Source organism: Watersipora subatra, chromosome 7 (assembly GCF_963576615.1).
Source record: "Watersipora subatra chromosome 7, tzWatSuba1.1, whole genome shotgun sequence".
In the NCBI taxonomy this organism is placed as follows: domain Eukaryota; kingdom Metazoa; phylum Bryozoa; class Gymnolaemata; order Cheilostomatida; family Watersiporidae; genus Watersipora; species Watersipora subatra.
This window is the reverse complement of record NC_088714.1, coordinates 36,657,560-36,671,827: the sequence shown is the minus strand read 5'-3', so window position 1 is coordinate 36,671,827 and position 14,268 is coordinate 36,657,560. Positions and strand designations below refer to the sequence as shown.

At 33.7% G+C, this 14,268-nt stretch overlaps 1 protein-coding gene across 2 annotated transcripts in view; it reads right to left on the bottom strand.

Moving 5' to 3' along the window:
* The window catches only part of LOC137399452 (transcription factor 12-like), a 137,933-nt gene extending 124,078 nt beyond the window's left edge, over nt 1–13,855 (bottom strand). For both annotated transcript variants that reach the window (XM_068085572.1, XM_068085573.1), the window contains exons 1-2: nt 13,742–13,855; nt 3,691–3,833 (exon numbers count right to left, since the gene is read on the bottom strand). In XM_068085572.1, the coding sequence (XP_067941673.1) occupies nt 3,691–3,762 (72 nt within the window). In that variant the 5' untranslated portion in view covers nt 3,763–3,833; nt 13,742–13,855. The remainder of the gene's footprint in view (nt 1–3,690; nt 3,834–13,741) is intronic.
* Nucleotides 13,856–14,268: the final 413 nt, after the last annotated feature.

Sequence of the window (14,268 nt, the reverse complement as noted above, 5' to 3'; positions counted from 1 at the left end):
TGAGGTTAAAAAATGCAAATTAACACAAAGATGCAAGACATAATAAGAAAACACTCTTGTCAAAAAAGTAAGATCCACCTTCTCGATGCGCATCATCTACATTTTCTTTGTGCATGCAGTGTTTCTTTTGTTAATACTGTTGGGGGTACACTATTACAGTTGAATCTTGATTTGAAATACTTTTATCAACATACAGAATAGTTTTCAACATATAACATAAGAAATTTTTTGAAATTTTGCAGCTTTGCAAATAAATGTAAGCAACGGGAGAGATAAAAGATATCTTATATACATGTATATTCATCATTATTTTCATATTTTATGTTAATTTAAGTTATAGTTTGCGCAAGTTAAAGTAAGTTACTCTGCGTATCACTCATTCTACTATCATATCATTCTACTATCAAACCTTCGCGATGCGAAGCTAGCACATCTGTTCACCTTAGAGAACTTTTTTACTGATCATTACTTTATTAATGTATTATTTATTATTTATTTATTACTTTATTTATCTAATTTTGACATATAATTACTAATTTACCTTCCTGTATTCGGCTTATACAGTTTTGTATAACACATTTGTCTTAATGCATTTAATTGAAGTACATACTGTTTCAACTGTTTATGAACTCTGAGAGTCATTAAACAAAACAATGTATTCTTATAAGAATACGTTGTTGCAACATACGATGGTTTTTCAATTTGAAAAAAATAACAACAGCTTTACTCTGTATGTCAAGGTTTAACTGTGGTATGTTGTGCTTCGTTGTTCTACGTCAGGGGTCAGGAACCTTTTTGACTGAGAAAGCCAAAAACTCAAAATTTTCAAAATTTAATTTTAGGAGAGCCATATGTATAATTATGTTGAATCTCAAAAGCATAAAATGAAAAAGGAAGACCAACAAATTTTGTACGTTTGAGCAATTTTAGAATATAAGAAAAATTGATTTATTTTGTCAATTTATTTTGTATTAACCAACAAACCATTCAAATAAAATAAATTCTAGTTTTATTTTCAACAGTTTGCTTATTTTTTCTAAACAGCAAAATCTACTTTGCAAAGCAATACTAATAGCAAATTTGTATACCTCTACAAGAAAGCAAAACAACAAAATATTTTACAAAAAGGCAGTACTACCTGTTCATCGAACAGAACTTTTGACGATACTCCAACTCAAGGCGTTCAGATTGGTAGACCAACACTGTAACACCTGCACCAATCGATCGCTTTCAAGTATTGATTAACAATTACGCAGCTGCTTATTCTCTGTTTTGTCGACACATCTGATGATCTATCACGACAAACTAAATGTCATTGTAAGTTGGAAGTTGTATACACCGCATATGTATAATAGATATGGCGCTTTACGCGCATTGTTTTTTCAAAAGCGTGGCGAGATAGATTATCATTCAAATCAAAATGGAGAATTTGCCCCACTTAACGCTTCACATTATATGGAATTTTTTACAAAGTAGGAAGCTCAAATTTCACATAAATCATTTATATTATTTGGAATTTGTTTATGGGAGGTTGACCTATACATTATAGGAGTGTCTACTGTATTAGGTTAATACGTATAAAATATAACATTTTAAAATATTTTTATTAAGTTATTTTTTATTTCGTTTATTGTTACTGTAATTTCAGCACTATTTTTTATTATGTTAATTAAATTAACAGCAAAATTATGGATTCTTTTTTCTCCTGGATTATCAAAGAGCCAGATGTAACCATCAAAAGAGCCACATATGGCTCAAGAGTCGTAGGTTCTCTACCTCTGTTCTACGTTGTTCAGCTGTAGACCGAAGCTTGAGGAATCAGTTAGGCCAGAAAACAGAAGTTTAACTAATGGATACTGTAAATGTTTTTTTTATGTAAGCAAACATTTTTAGCCATCCTGTTCCCAATAATTTTGCAATGGAAGTTTAAAAATGAAGAGCGACTTCAAACAAGAATGGTATCTTATGAAGTTGAGTTATTAATGAAACTTCCTGTTGCATGATCGATTGCAAAACTGATTACTGAGCACAAAGCATTTTCCATTTAATAAGAAGTTGAATCCGTACACTTTGCATACTTATCCAATCGAAAATAGTAAACACACTACATTTCACGCACTATCTGGCTACATTCATCCTCAAAAACAATATAGACTCCAAATTTTAGCCAACAGTATGGGGGGCCTATACATTGTATACCCTTACAAGCAATGTATAGTAAGAGCTTTAAGAGTTAGTACATGTACAACATTGTAAACAATTTCATGTGGCATATAATTTCTTCTCTAAATAATAAGCAGCCAATATTTTAACCAATATCATAAGCCTTGTACACTCACAAATAGCATACACTCAACATGCTAACCAACAGTATACATGATAAACTTTCACATATACATGATAGACCTTTACATATACATGATAGACCTTCACATATACATGATAGACTTTCACATATACATGATAGACCTTCACATATACATGATAGACCTTTACATATACATGATAGACTTTCACATATACATGATAGACCTTCACATATACATGATAAACTTTCACATATACATGATAAACCTTCACATATACATGATAGACCTTTACATATACATGATAGACCTTTACATATACATGATAGATCTTCACATATACATGATAAACTTTCACATATACATGATAGACCTTCACATATACATGATAAACTTTCACATATACATGATAGACCTTTACATATACATGATAGACCTTCACATATACATGATAGACCTTTACATATACATGATAGACCTTTACATATACATGATAGACCTTTACATATACATGATAGACCTTTACATATACATGATAGACCTTTACATATACATAATAGACCTTCACATATACATAATAGACCTTCACATATACATGATAGACATTCACATATACATGATAGACCTTCACATATACATGATAGACCTTCACACATACATGATAGATATTTACATATACATGATAGACCTTTACATATACATGATAGACCTTCACATATACATGATAGACCTTCACATATACATGATAGACCTTCACATATACATGATAGACCTTCACATATACATGATAGACCTTCACATATACATGATAGACCTTCACACATACATGATAGACATTTACATATACATGATAGACCTTTACATATACATGATAGACCTTCACATATACATGATAGACCTTCACATATACATGATAGACCTTCACATATACATGATAGACCTTCACACATACATGATAGATCTTCACACATACTTGATAGACTTTCATACATACAGTAAACCGTGGTAGTAATGTTTTGTTGGTACCAGTGCTATGGAGTGATTAGTAGTGGTTTATGCTATACATCTTACTAGCGATACACATATTATGGGCCTATGAACATAACAAAATAGGAACTTACGTGTATTAAATATTCACATGCATCAATACTGTTCAAGTAGTAATGAACAATATATTGTTTATGTTCAAAACTTTGTAAATGCAACACTGTATCTGTGCAACTATAGCAAACATAAAATTTTTACAAAGCTCAGCCCTATGTATCTCAGCAAACGGTGGGTGCGTGTGTGGTGCACTGTTCATATAATTTTCAATCATGTGCATCACTCAGGCCTTTTGATAAAGGTCAAGTAAATCAAGAGTAGTATGACCACAGGAACTCACTGCATTGAGATCGAGGAGGTCATTTAGTTCTGTGATGCCAGATACGTCCCGCTCAGAAGAGGTCTGCATCATTCTCAACTATTGCCTCTGATATTTTCCTAACCAGAGTCTTCACCTTAGATAATATACTCCATCCTTGAACTCTACAAAACAAGAAGAACGTCGTAGGAGTTCTGACGTAAGACTAGACTGACTAAATTGCAATCCTTCCTAATAGGATACATTTTGTGATTATTTGTGGTAGGCGTGCGGACTACTCCAAATGTGTGCTAATTAAAAGCTCTGTAAATTTTATAACATTAAAAAAAAGATTTAACTAACTGGAATCTTCTAGAAGCCATCACAAGCTGAAGAGAAACACCTCAGCTCAATTCAACGTAACAAGTTGAAAATGTTTTTCTTTGTGTATCCAGGACATTCTGTGATAGTTTAATCATACTGTAGTTTAACTGCTCTTGTGCAGTTTAAGAGTTTACAAAGCTACTCTCCTGTTCCTGGTGGCAGTAGAGCTCTACTCCTAGCTCCATAGAAAGAGAGCAAGCTGGAGTAGAGCAAGTAAGAGTAGAGCAAGCTGGCATATATATGCTGATTGGACCAACTCCAAAACAAGTAGCTGAAGGAGTTACAGGAAACAACTGATAAATAGCAATCCCAGCTCTCAATGAACCTTCTTTTATTCTCAGTAAAGTTTGTTATACCACATACACTTTTTATTACAATAGATGACCCTAAATGCACTCAAACTTGATGATTAAAATTGTTTATCCTTAAGCTTACTTGAGAAAGAAATCGACAAAGATGACAAGACAATTTGCCTGTATTAAAGGTGGATAGAGAACAATTGTATATCCTTCAATAAATAGCTCTTGCTTTCATTCTTGTTCGTTTACAATAATATCAAACATTTAAAGGTGGCACTAAATTGTTGCGAGACTACCTCAGCACCTTTTGTTTTCTGTACAAAATATTAGATTTGGAGAAAGGAAGGTAGGGCGGTATAAATGACCTTATCTCATATACACTTCAATATCATTTGCATAACTGTTCAGACATCAGCATTCATCAATTCAAGATATTCTACTGATGAATAAAAGATCAAAGGGTGAAACCTAGCAGCAAATCTAGCTAGACTGTGAACTGATTAATCTTTAACCATGATTCGAGAGGCTTGTCTTGTTTATTGTTACATAATCATCAAAAATCCAAGTAAAGGTCGACCAGAGTCAAACCTTTAAGCTTCATATTCATCAACTAGTATTAAAATAGTTTGACGCAAGCGTGTTATAAAATAGCAACAGCTATACATTAAATAAAAATTTTGACCGTGAGAATACTTTAGATTTATGCAGTGTAAAATGTCAAATTGTCACCAGAAGTAGTTATCAAACAGTCATTTGTACCAAAAGCAGAATGAGCGCCAAATTTAAGAGTTAAATTCAATAAGCTATATGACACAATACAATATGACAACTATATGGCACAATACAACATGACAACTATAAGGCACGATACTATATGACTATGTACAATATAACAACTATATGACACAATACAATATGGCAACTATATATGACACAATACAATATGACAACTACATCTATAAGCAGTTATTTATATATATGAAAACGAACACATCAATTTACGATACCAAAAAGAGGTTTTTTGATCACAGAAGAAAATGTTATATGTATAACTGAAGGTGTTATATCTATAACTGAAGATGTTATAGATATAACTGAAGATCTTATATGTATAACTGAAGGTGTTATATGTATAACTGAAGATGTTATATCTATAACTGAAGATGTTATATCTATAACTGAAGTTATATATAGATGTTATTCTACAACTGTACCATGAGAGCCAAGTATGTCCTTTATCATGTTTGTTGCCCACGCTGTAACTAACCTACACCGTGCCTTATACGATTCCATTCCTGCTGAGCTTGCACTAAGTTTCATTGTTTTCTGAGCTAATTGGAGCCATGTGACTTGAAGCTAACGCTCAGACTAACTAATCATATGAATCTTAGACTCAGGTCCAATCACGGCAGTTAGTAAGACCGAAACGAGTACACCAACTCCTTGAAATATTGAACAAAAAAGTAGGGAGATGAAGTTTTCAAGTGCAACAACTGGGGACATATGCTGTGGGCTCACAGGAAGCTGTGTGCTGATCAAGTAGGATCAACTTGAAATATTTTGTGTCAAAAGTGTATAGCCAGCAAAGCCAGGGCTAAAGGTGAATTTTTCGTTACAAAATCTTATTGAATCGCAATGTCCTTTGAAGTTTTTTTCAATTTGATTAGCAAAACCAAGTCGATGCATACCTTTACGGTACAGATTGTAAAATATAAAGGGATTAAGCTATGTTGGTTCTATGAATAGAGTGCAGCTATTTTGTACCTCATTGGTATATACACATTTTTTAACTGAATTTCTGTGAAAGCTGATAGTCATCTAGATACTAATTACGAGCCAGAAACGAACTCTTGACCACACATTGTGCTGCATGCATCAGAATAAATTATTCAAATTAAAAGGCTGTTCTAGATTATAAAATTTGCCCGTAAGTGAGGTTAGTTCATTTTCTTGAAATAACTTTTGAGAAATTGTTTTCGCTGTTGATTTAATGTTAACCTGTGAGAAGATATATTACTGCAGAAAGATTTAGTGATACATAATGCTAGATACCTTACCTTTTGACGGGCATTAAACTTCACCAAAAAAGCTTGAACAGGCAGAACATCATGCAAAACAATTTGAACAAGTGCCATTACAAAGATGCTATTTTAGGAGGACTTTTAACACAAGTTAAAATATCCATTACTAATGTTAATACTGTTAACATTACTAATGTTAACACTGTTAACATTAGTAATGTTAACAGTGTTAACATTAGTAATGGATAATAGAAGCAAATAGAATAGAGATAGTATGATTTTATATCTGACACTAAAACATGTAAGTACTAGCTGCTGAACGGTTCTAAAATAGTTGATAAAATACCCTTGTAAAATATGTGATTAGAGTTTAAATGAAAGATGGTTTCCATATACGCTATGAACATCTGTTGACTTTCTTGGTGTCAGCATAATCTTCTTCAGCTCGTATTAGTGTTTGTAGAAATTTTATTTTTTTATTTCGATAAATGATCCCATATTCCGCAAAATATAACAAAAAAGTTGTTTCGAGTGTTGAATATAAGAGCTTTGTGAAGTACACGCATATCAAAACATATAATTATGAAATTTGTAGTAGTTATATAAAACATTTTAGCTGTTTGTGGTCAAAATAAGCAACCGGAGAGACATTTTAATCATAGCAACAACTACCTAGAAAGAGAGAGAAAGCCCTCACTGTTTTATAATTCATACAACATAAAGGTTGACTTGCAACAAAATTCAAATTACAGTTATTTTTTACCAAAAGATTCACCATGTCGTACTTTGCTGTGTGGTAGGTGCAAAATATGTGGAAATGCGATTACAAGCTCGTAAAAGCTAAAAAAAGAACAGTTAAACGCAGCCATCATGAAAACGCCGTAGGTTGGAATCCCTTATTTTGATGACATACTCAACTCGACGTGATTATTGTTTTGACATGTAATGTTATCACGTGAATTGAAAGGCCAATAAAAGGCTCAATATAAAGCCGTCTAGTAGCACTAATTTATGACAAACACTTCGGGTTCTATCGAAAAGCCTGTATCAAATATAGATGATCTGATATAGTAATCTGATCATGTGACCCATACATCCTGCCAAATAGTGGGAATCATTTCTGCAGCATTTTTCCCACTAACACAGGTTACCAGCAGGCTCCTCATGTTTATCAGAAGATGGTAGGCTATGCACTCCTTCGAGCTAAGGTTAAAAAATTAAACTAATTTTTAGGCTAGGTTTTGAGATGTCAGTGCTCAAAATGACAGCATTATAATGATGATGAATTGGACGCGTAAGGACAATATACATGGTTTTATTGAATGCGTGAAGTATATTTGTAAAAATATTTCGACGAATGAGGTTGCATGAAAATATAAACATAAGCACATCGTGTTCAACTATGTCCCATTTGAGCCATTTGATTCCAACCTACGGCATTTTCGTGATGACTGCGATTAACTGTTCATTTTTTGAGCTTTTAAGAGCTTGTAATCACATTTCCACATATTTGGCACCTATAACAGCAGAGTAAGACATGATGAACCTTTTAATACCAAATAACTGTAATGTGAATTTTGTTGCAAGTCAGCCTTTAAGCTTTAATTAGAATGACAGGAAAACGCAATAAAAACTACCAGCATCTACTACTTTGTCAGGATGGAAAGCTTATATTCCCTCAACACTGATAAGTCGATGATATTCAAAAATTTTCTAAACATGGAAAAGGAGATGGGCTTGTTATCTACTGGACACACTTGGCAAACACTAGACGATAAAAGGGAGTATGCTCCTTCCATTCATGCTAGGCTTTGATGCTCTTTACTCATATGCATCATGTCACCTTTATCTACTGCCTCCTTTATAATGAACAAACTCAAGTGTTTGAAGAGTGCAGAGATAATGTCTTATCATGCACAAGCTTTCTGATAAATGGGTAGCTTAGGCTTCCACTTGATATTAGCTTGTGATCCAACCCTATAGTTTTACTGACACTGTTTTAGATAGAATGGGTGTACAGTTGTGCTCTCACTTTTACACTCTATAGTGCAATTAGTGAGAGTGTTTAACCATAACCATGGTCATAAACTTAAAGATATACATGTAGTCCATATATTTTTGGTCATTGAAAAAGTGAAAACATTCGATTACATTGATTGGTAAATATAATTGCACTAGAAATTAAATTAGTGAAATTAAAAAGTGAATTAAAACAATTGCAGAGTTTTGATTAGAACAATAGTAGTAGAAACTAAGCCAATTAGAATCCCAAAAGAAATAGACCAAAGTAGTCTTTTTATGTATTTACATTCTTTACATCTTACTTGCACACAAACTGGAAATAGAAGACAACTTAAACTTGCATAACCGAAATTTAACATATATATGTTAGAGACTTGAAATTTAACATATATATGTTAGAGACTTGAAATTTAACATATATATGTTAGAGACTTGAAATTTAACATATATATGTTAGAGACTTGAAATTTAACATATATATGTTAGAGACTTGAAATTTAACATATATATGTTAGAGACTTGAAATTTAACATATATATGTTAGAGACTTGAAATTTAACATATATATGTTAGAGACTTGAAATTTAACATATATATGTTAGAGACTTGAAATTTAACATATATATGTTAGAGACTTGAAATTTAACATATATATGTTAGAGACTTGAAATTTAACATATATATGTTAGAGACTTGAAATTTAACATATATATGTTAGAGACTTGAAATTTAACATATATATGTTAGAGACTTGAAATTTAACATATATATGTTAGAGACTTGAAATTTAACATATATATGTTAGAGACTTGAAAAAATTTAATCTGAAAGAAACATCACCATGTTTGTCACAAGGATTGTAAGTAGATAGAAGCTGGTCAGAAACTTAGAGCAGCTTATAAAATTCGTGCAATCTTGTGACAATATTTTGAGTGTCTAGACCACTATGTAAGCAAGAACCATATCACAATAGTAAAGTACAAAATTTTCAACCATTCCAGCTTTAATGGCATACACGGTTCTACATTTCTAGATTTCATTGCTATTTTCTAAAGTAAAGTGACAAGCTAAAACAACTTGACATGACTGCCTAAAAATAAAGTGACACTAGATTCAAACACCAATAATCCTTTTTCTATTAAATCAATAAAAGCAGAATAAAAAATGATATGTCCTTAGGAATGTTAGCCTTAGGAATTTTAGCCTTAGGAATGTTAGCCTTAGGAAGGTGAAGTCATACTCTAATGCCTGTTTCAGCTACAAAGATACAGAGAAATACGTTTTATGAAGTAAGAGTTTGATTATAATATATTCTTATTCTTTATTTAAACTATTTAAGTTATTTATTGAATATTTCATATGACTGTTATGTTGAATAGAACACACATTTATCCTGACAGCAGCGATCATGCCAAAAAACTTTCGTTTGACAGACAAAGAAGTTAGTGATGACTTAAGCAAAATTGAAGTTGTCAAACCGTACGACAAGCATTACCAATTGCTTAGGTAGTTGTTCTTCATACTATTTTAAATGTGTGTAGGCATATATTGATAAACCCTAGGCCTACTGTTGCTTTTGCACCTCCAAACATACCAGCTTAAGGAGTCATCGCTTCTTAAACTTCACTAGGAAATCTAATTAACCCATGTTTGTAGTCACCAATGAATTATACAAAGTTTAAAACTAGTTCATATTGAATATGTTGATAAGTAAGTCTTGGTATTTTGTTTCAGTAAAAGAAGTGCAATGTTTGTATGTAGGCCTACGCTAATAAAAAAACTAATGCTGACTGAAAAGTACATGGCTGAAATAGAAATTTAAAACCAATGATGTCGATTAGTAACTAATAACTACATAGCTTTTGTCACCAAGTAAATGCAGCTAACTATAAAGTTTAATGCTCCCAAATATTTTTAAAGTGTAAAGTTATAGCGCGAGATATAGGGCAATATAACAACAAAAGAGTTAACATTTATTTATTAAACTCAAGTAATATTTCGACAATTCTAAACTCTTTACAACTCGCGAAAAACTGCTAAACAAAACCGTAAACAGATTTTGAAAATTCTCCAACTAAGAATATTGTGAGCACATGTATTCACACATAAGAACTCTGAACAAAACAGACAATAATGAATGTTTGTTGCAAATGCTTCATCTCCGTGCTATAATTATAATATTGCAGCTAATGTTTGGGTAACATCTGCTCATAAGCACCTCTCAAGCTCTTCCATTGACACCAGCAAAGAATATCTTTTTCAATTATTCACCTTTAGCCATTTTAGAATATGCTATTACGTAGCAATGTTAGGCTGCGAGGGCACAAAGGAAGCATTCATCACCTCTTAGTGATGCTTTATCTTACTAATATAAAACTGATGCGCTAAAGGACAAAGCTATACACGACAGCAAACAAACAGTTGCATCAAAAATGAGCTCAAATTGAGGAAAACTTTGTTTAGGCTTCTACAGTATTAAATACATTTCTCAATAAACCAATGCATCCATTAATGTATATATAAAACATGTTACTTTTATTTTGGTGACTTGGAATTATTCATTATTATGCCACAATCGAACTTTTACGCCATTGTTCAGAAGTATGTTAGCATTACGTTGAAAAATAAACAAAGAATCTCTGGTCATATTCAGGGAATGAAACCTTGATTTATATGCTAAAATGTAGATCGGTATGATAAATACTGTGTGCAATACTGAAGGTGTTCTTTAACAACTGACTCAAGGCCAAATATGATAACAATCAAAGAAAAGAGTGAATGTAGTAGTTGTGGTGTAAGAGTTCTCGAATAGCCAATACAGAATTGCCAACCTAATAATTTAATAGCAATCCGCCATACAAGAGTATAGAGTATAGTTTAACAAGAGTCTAGCGATAGGCACTAGCGTCAAGGCACTAGCGATAGAGCGGGAGCCTTATCACGCACTCCTTTATTTCCTGTACGTAATAACCAGTCATATTCAATGCGCTAGCTAACAGTACCACACAAACAAGATAGCTAGTTAGTTGGGTGCAATGTACAAGTACGATGGCTAGTTAGTTGGGTGCAATGTACAAGTACGATGGCTAGTTAGTTGGGTGCAATGTACAAGTACGATGGCTAGTTAGTTGGGTGCAATGTACAAGTACGATGGCTAGTTAGTTGGGTGCAATGTACAAGTACGATGGCTAGTTAGTTGGGTGCAATGTACAAGTACGATGGCTAGTTAGTTGGGTGCAATGTACAAGTACGATGGCTAGTTAGTTGGGTGCAATGTACAAGTACGATGGCTAGTTAGTTGAGTGCAATGTACAAGTACGATGGCTAGTTAGTTGGGTGCAATGTACAAGTACGATGGCTAGTTAGTTGGGTGCAATGTACAAGTACGATGGCTAGTTAGTTGGGTGCAATGTACAAGTACGATGGCTAGTTAGTTGGGTGCAATGTACAAGTACGATGGCTAGTTAGTTGGGTGCAATGTACAAGTACGATGGCTAGTTAGTTGGGTGCAATGTACAAGTACGATGGCTAGTTAGTTGGGTGCAATGTACAAGTACGATGGCTAGTTAGTTGGGTGCAATGTACAAGTACGATGGCTAGTTAGTTGGGTGCAATGTACAAGTACGATGGCTAGTTAGTTGGGTGCAATGTACAAGTACGATGGCTAGTTAGTTGGGTGCAATGTACAAGTACGATGCAGTGAATCATCTGCACAATAATAGAGGTAACTTAATGGATTACTTAGCTTACAGCTATAATCAACTAGCTAAATGGCAACCTTTGGCTAAGATTTCGCATAAGTTGGCATACGACAATCTTTGTCAAAGATGAATTCACGAAGGTCAAGCTTTTAAAGAAGCAGTTGTTCCCTAGATAGGCTTTGACAAATGAAATGAATTAGGACACACTTCACTCGCGCTCCTTTACAATCGGGTAATACGCCTCTCTAAAGAAAACCCCATAACAGGAGCATTTATCTTGTCATAAAAACCAATACAAGCTCCTGTCAAATCACAATCTCTCAATTGAAAGTTTTCAATGCGTGGGTGCGAGTAGCTCAAAGCAGCCCAAGGCTAGCTGGTTTAGGCTGATTAAGGGAGACAAAGAATATTAGTGTTGGCGATAATTGTCGGATCTTAACTACAAAGGCATACTACTTCCAACTTGGCTAGCTGGCATAATGTACACCGACAACAAGACCTTTAGTTCAGTGAGCAGTTTCTGTGGAAGAATATCAAAAGAAGAGAGAAAATCATTTACACGGAGCAGTTGGCATTGTTAAACAAATAAATGCAAATGATGAATGTGAAGGGTTTAAAGAATAAGAATAATCTTTTTTAAGAAACCAGAATGTAAGGTTTTTAGGTTTCCAATTTTTTCCCAAAAATTAAGAAGAATTGATAAAAGGTGGTAGTATGTCAGCTTCAATGACGCAATGAATGCTATAAACACACAAAAAACTGTAAGAAACTGAACATGATTGATTTATTAGAATAGCATCAAAATAATAAAGATACAAAAAGGTGCGGAAATAGACCGCTTAATCAGTGAAATGGAGCCATGAAGGCAGTACAAGGGAGTCAAAGGGTAGATCAGCAGAGATAAAACTAAGGTGGCAGATGTGCTCAGTCAACCATCAAATTTTTTATTAACACGGTAGCAATCATAAAACTGTCTGTTGTGTATGAATCACATGTTGAAATTATGGGGCTCTTTGACAAAATAGTTACGAAGCAAAAATATTTGTGTATACCTTTAGAATTACCAAAGCAAAATTCAATAGCAATACCAAAGCATGTTTGTAGTAAACTAATGTCAGCTAAAAAAACTAGCGCAAGTAACATTCAAGAGCAATACCAAGGCATGTTTGTAGTAGACTGTCAGCTGAGGAAACGAGCGCAAGTAAAATTTAAATGCTTGAGGCAGCATGAAAATTCATGGGAAAGCTGTTGGATAAGGAGCGATGACTAGGGGCAAATAGGTCTGCATGAATAACGGAATCAATAACATGCAAGACACATAATCAAGCCTTTTCCCTGGCTTCCACATAATGCAGGCACTGAGTCAAAACTACAAGAAGTGAGCCAAACTAGGTACTATCTGCATGCGCTAAATACAGAAGATCAAGGCAACAGGCAAACTAGCATTTGTAAGAATTGCCTCTTCGTGCTTGCAATCTGTATAAATGTAAAAAATCAGTACTAAAAGTCCTTAACCATTCAAAAGTTTAAGATACGTGTGTTGGTACGGTTAACAAAGTGTCATAGCAACTTGATAATCTAGGCCTCAAAAATTTGTTTCCTCTCTGTATCTAAGAATGAGATATAAATAACCAGCTAACAGTTTGACTGCAACAATTCTACATACCTTTCTTTTATATGTCACAATTGCTGCAGAAGTCTTCTTTGTTATTCAGACGGAAGATAGTATTAGTCAATGGGTAGGAGTGAGATGCTATACGCGTCAAGAAACTTGGACTCGACAAAGCCAACTGCCCTATCAATTGTTCTTTGTTAAGCGATGCGCAGAACTTAAATCTGAAGTTTATGGACAGACCAATAAGATAGCAAGATTGACTAGCTTGACCAATGAATGAATGACATTGTTTAATTTTCAGGCCCAAGCGTGTGACGTATAGCGCATTGTAATACAAACACACGCACCATGCTGCTTTCATAACATATTCAATTACTAAAAATAATTTTTATCAATTTACAATTTGCCCAATCAGCAAGGGAGTGTATCAGGTTGTTCTAGCATATAACAAGCTGACTAGAATTTCACACTATGAGTACACACGAGTTTATATGGCACAGCGTGACCATCCCGAGGATCAGAGATGGCCGTAGGCTACAACAGATGAGACCTAGTGGGATCGACAAGTCAACCTTGAA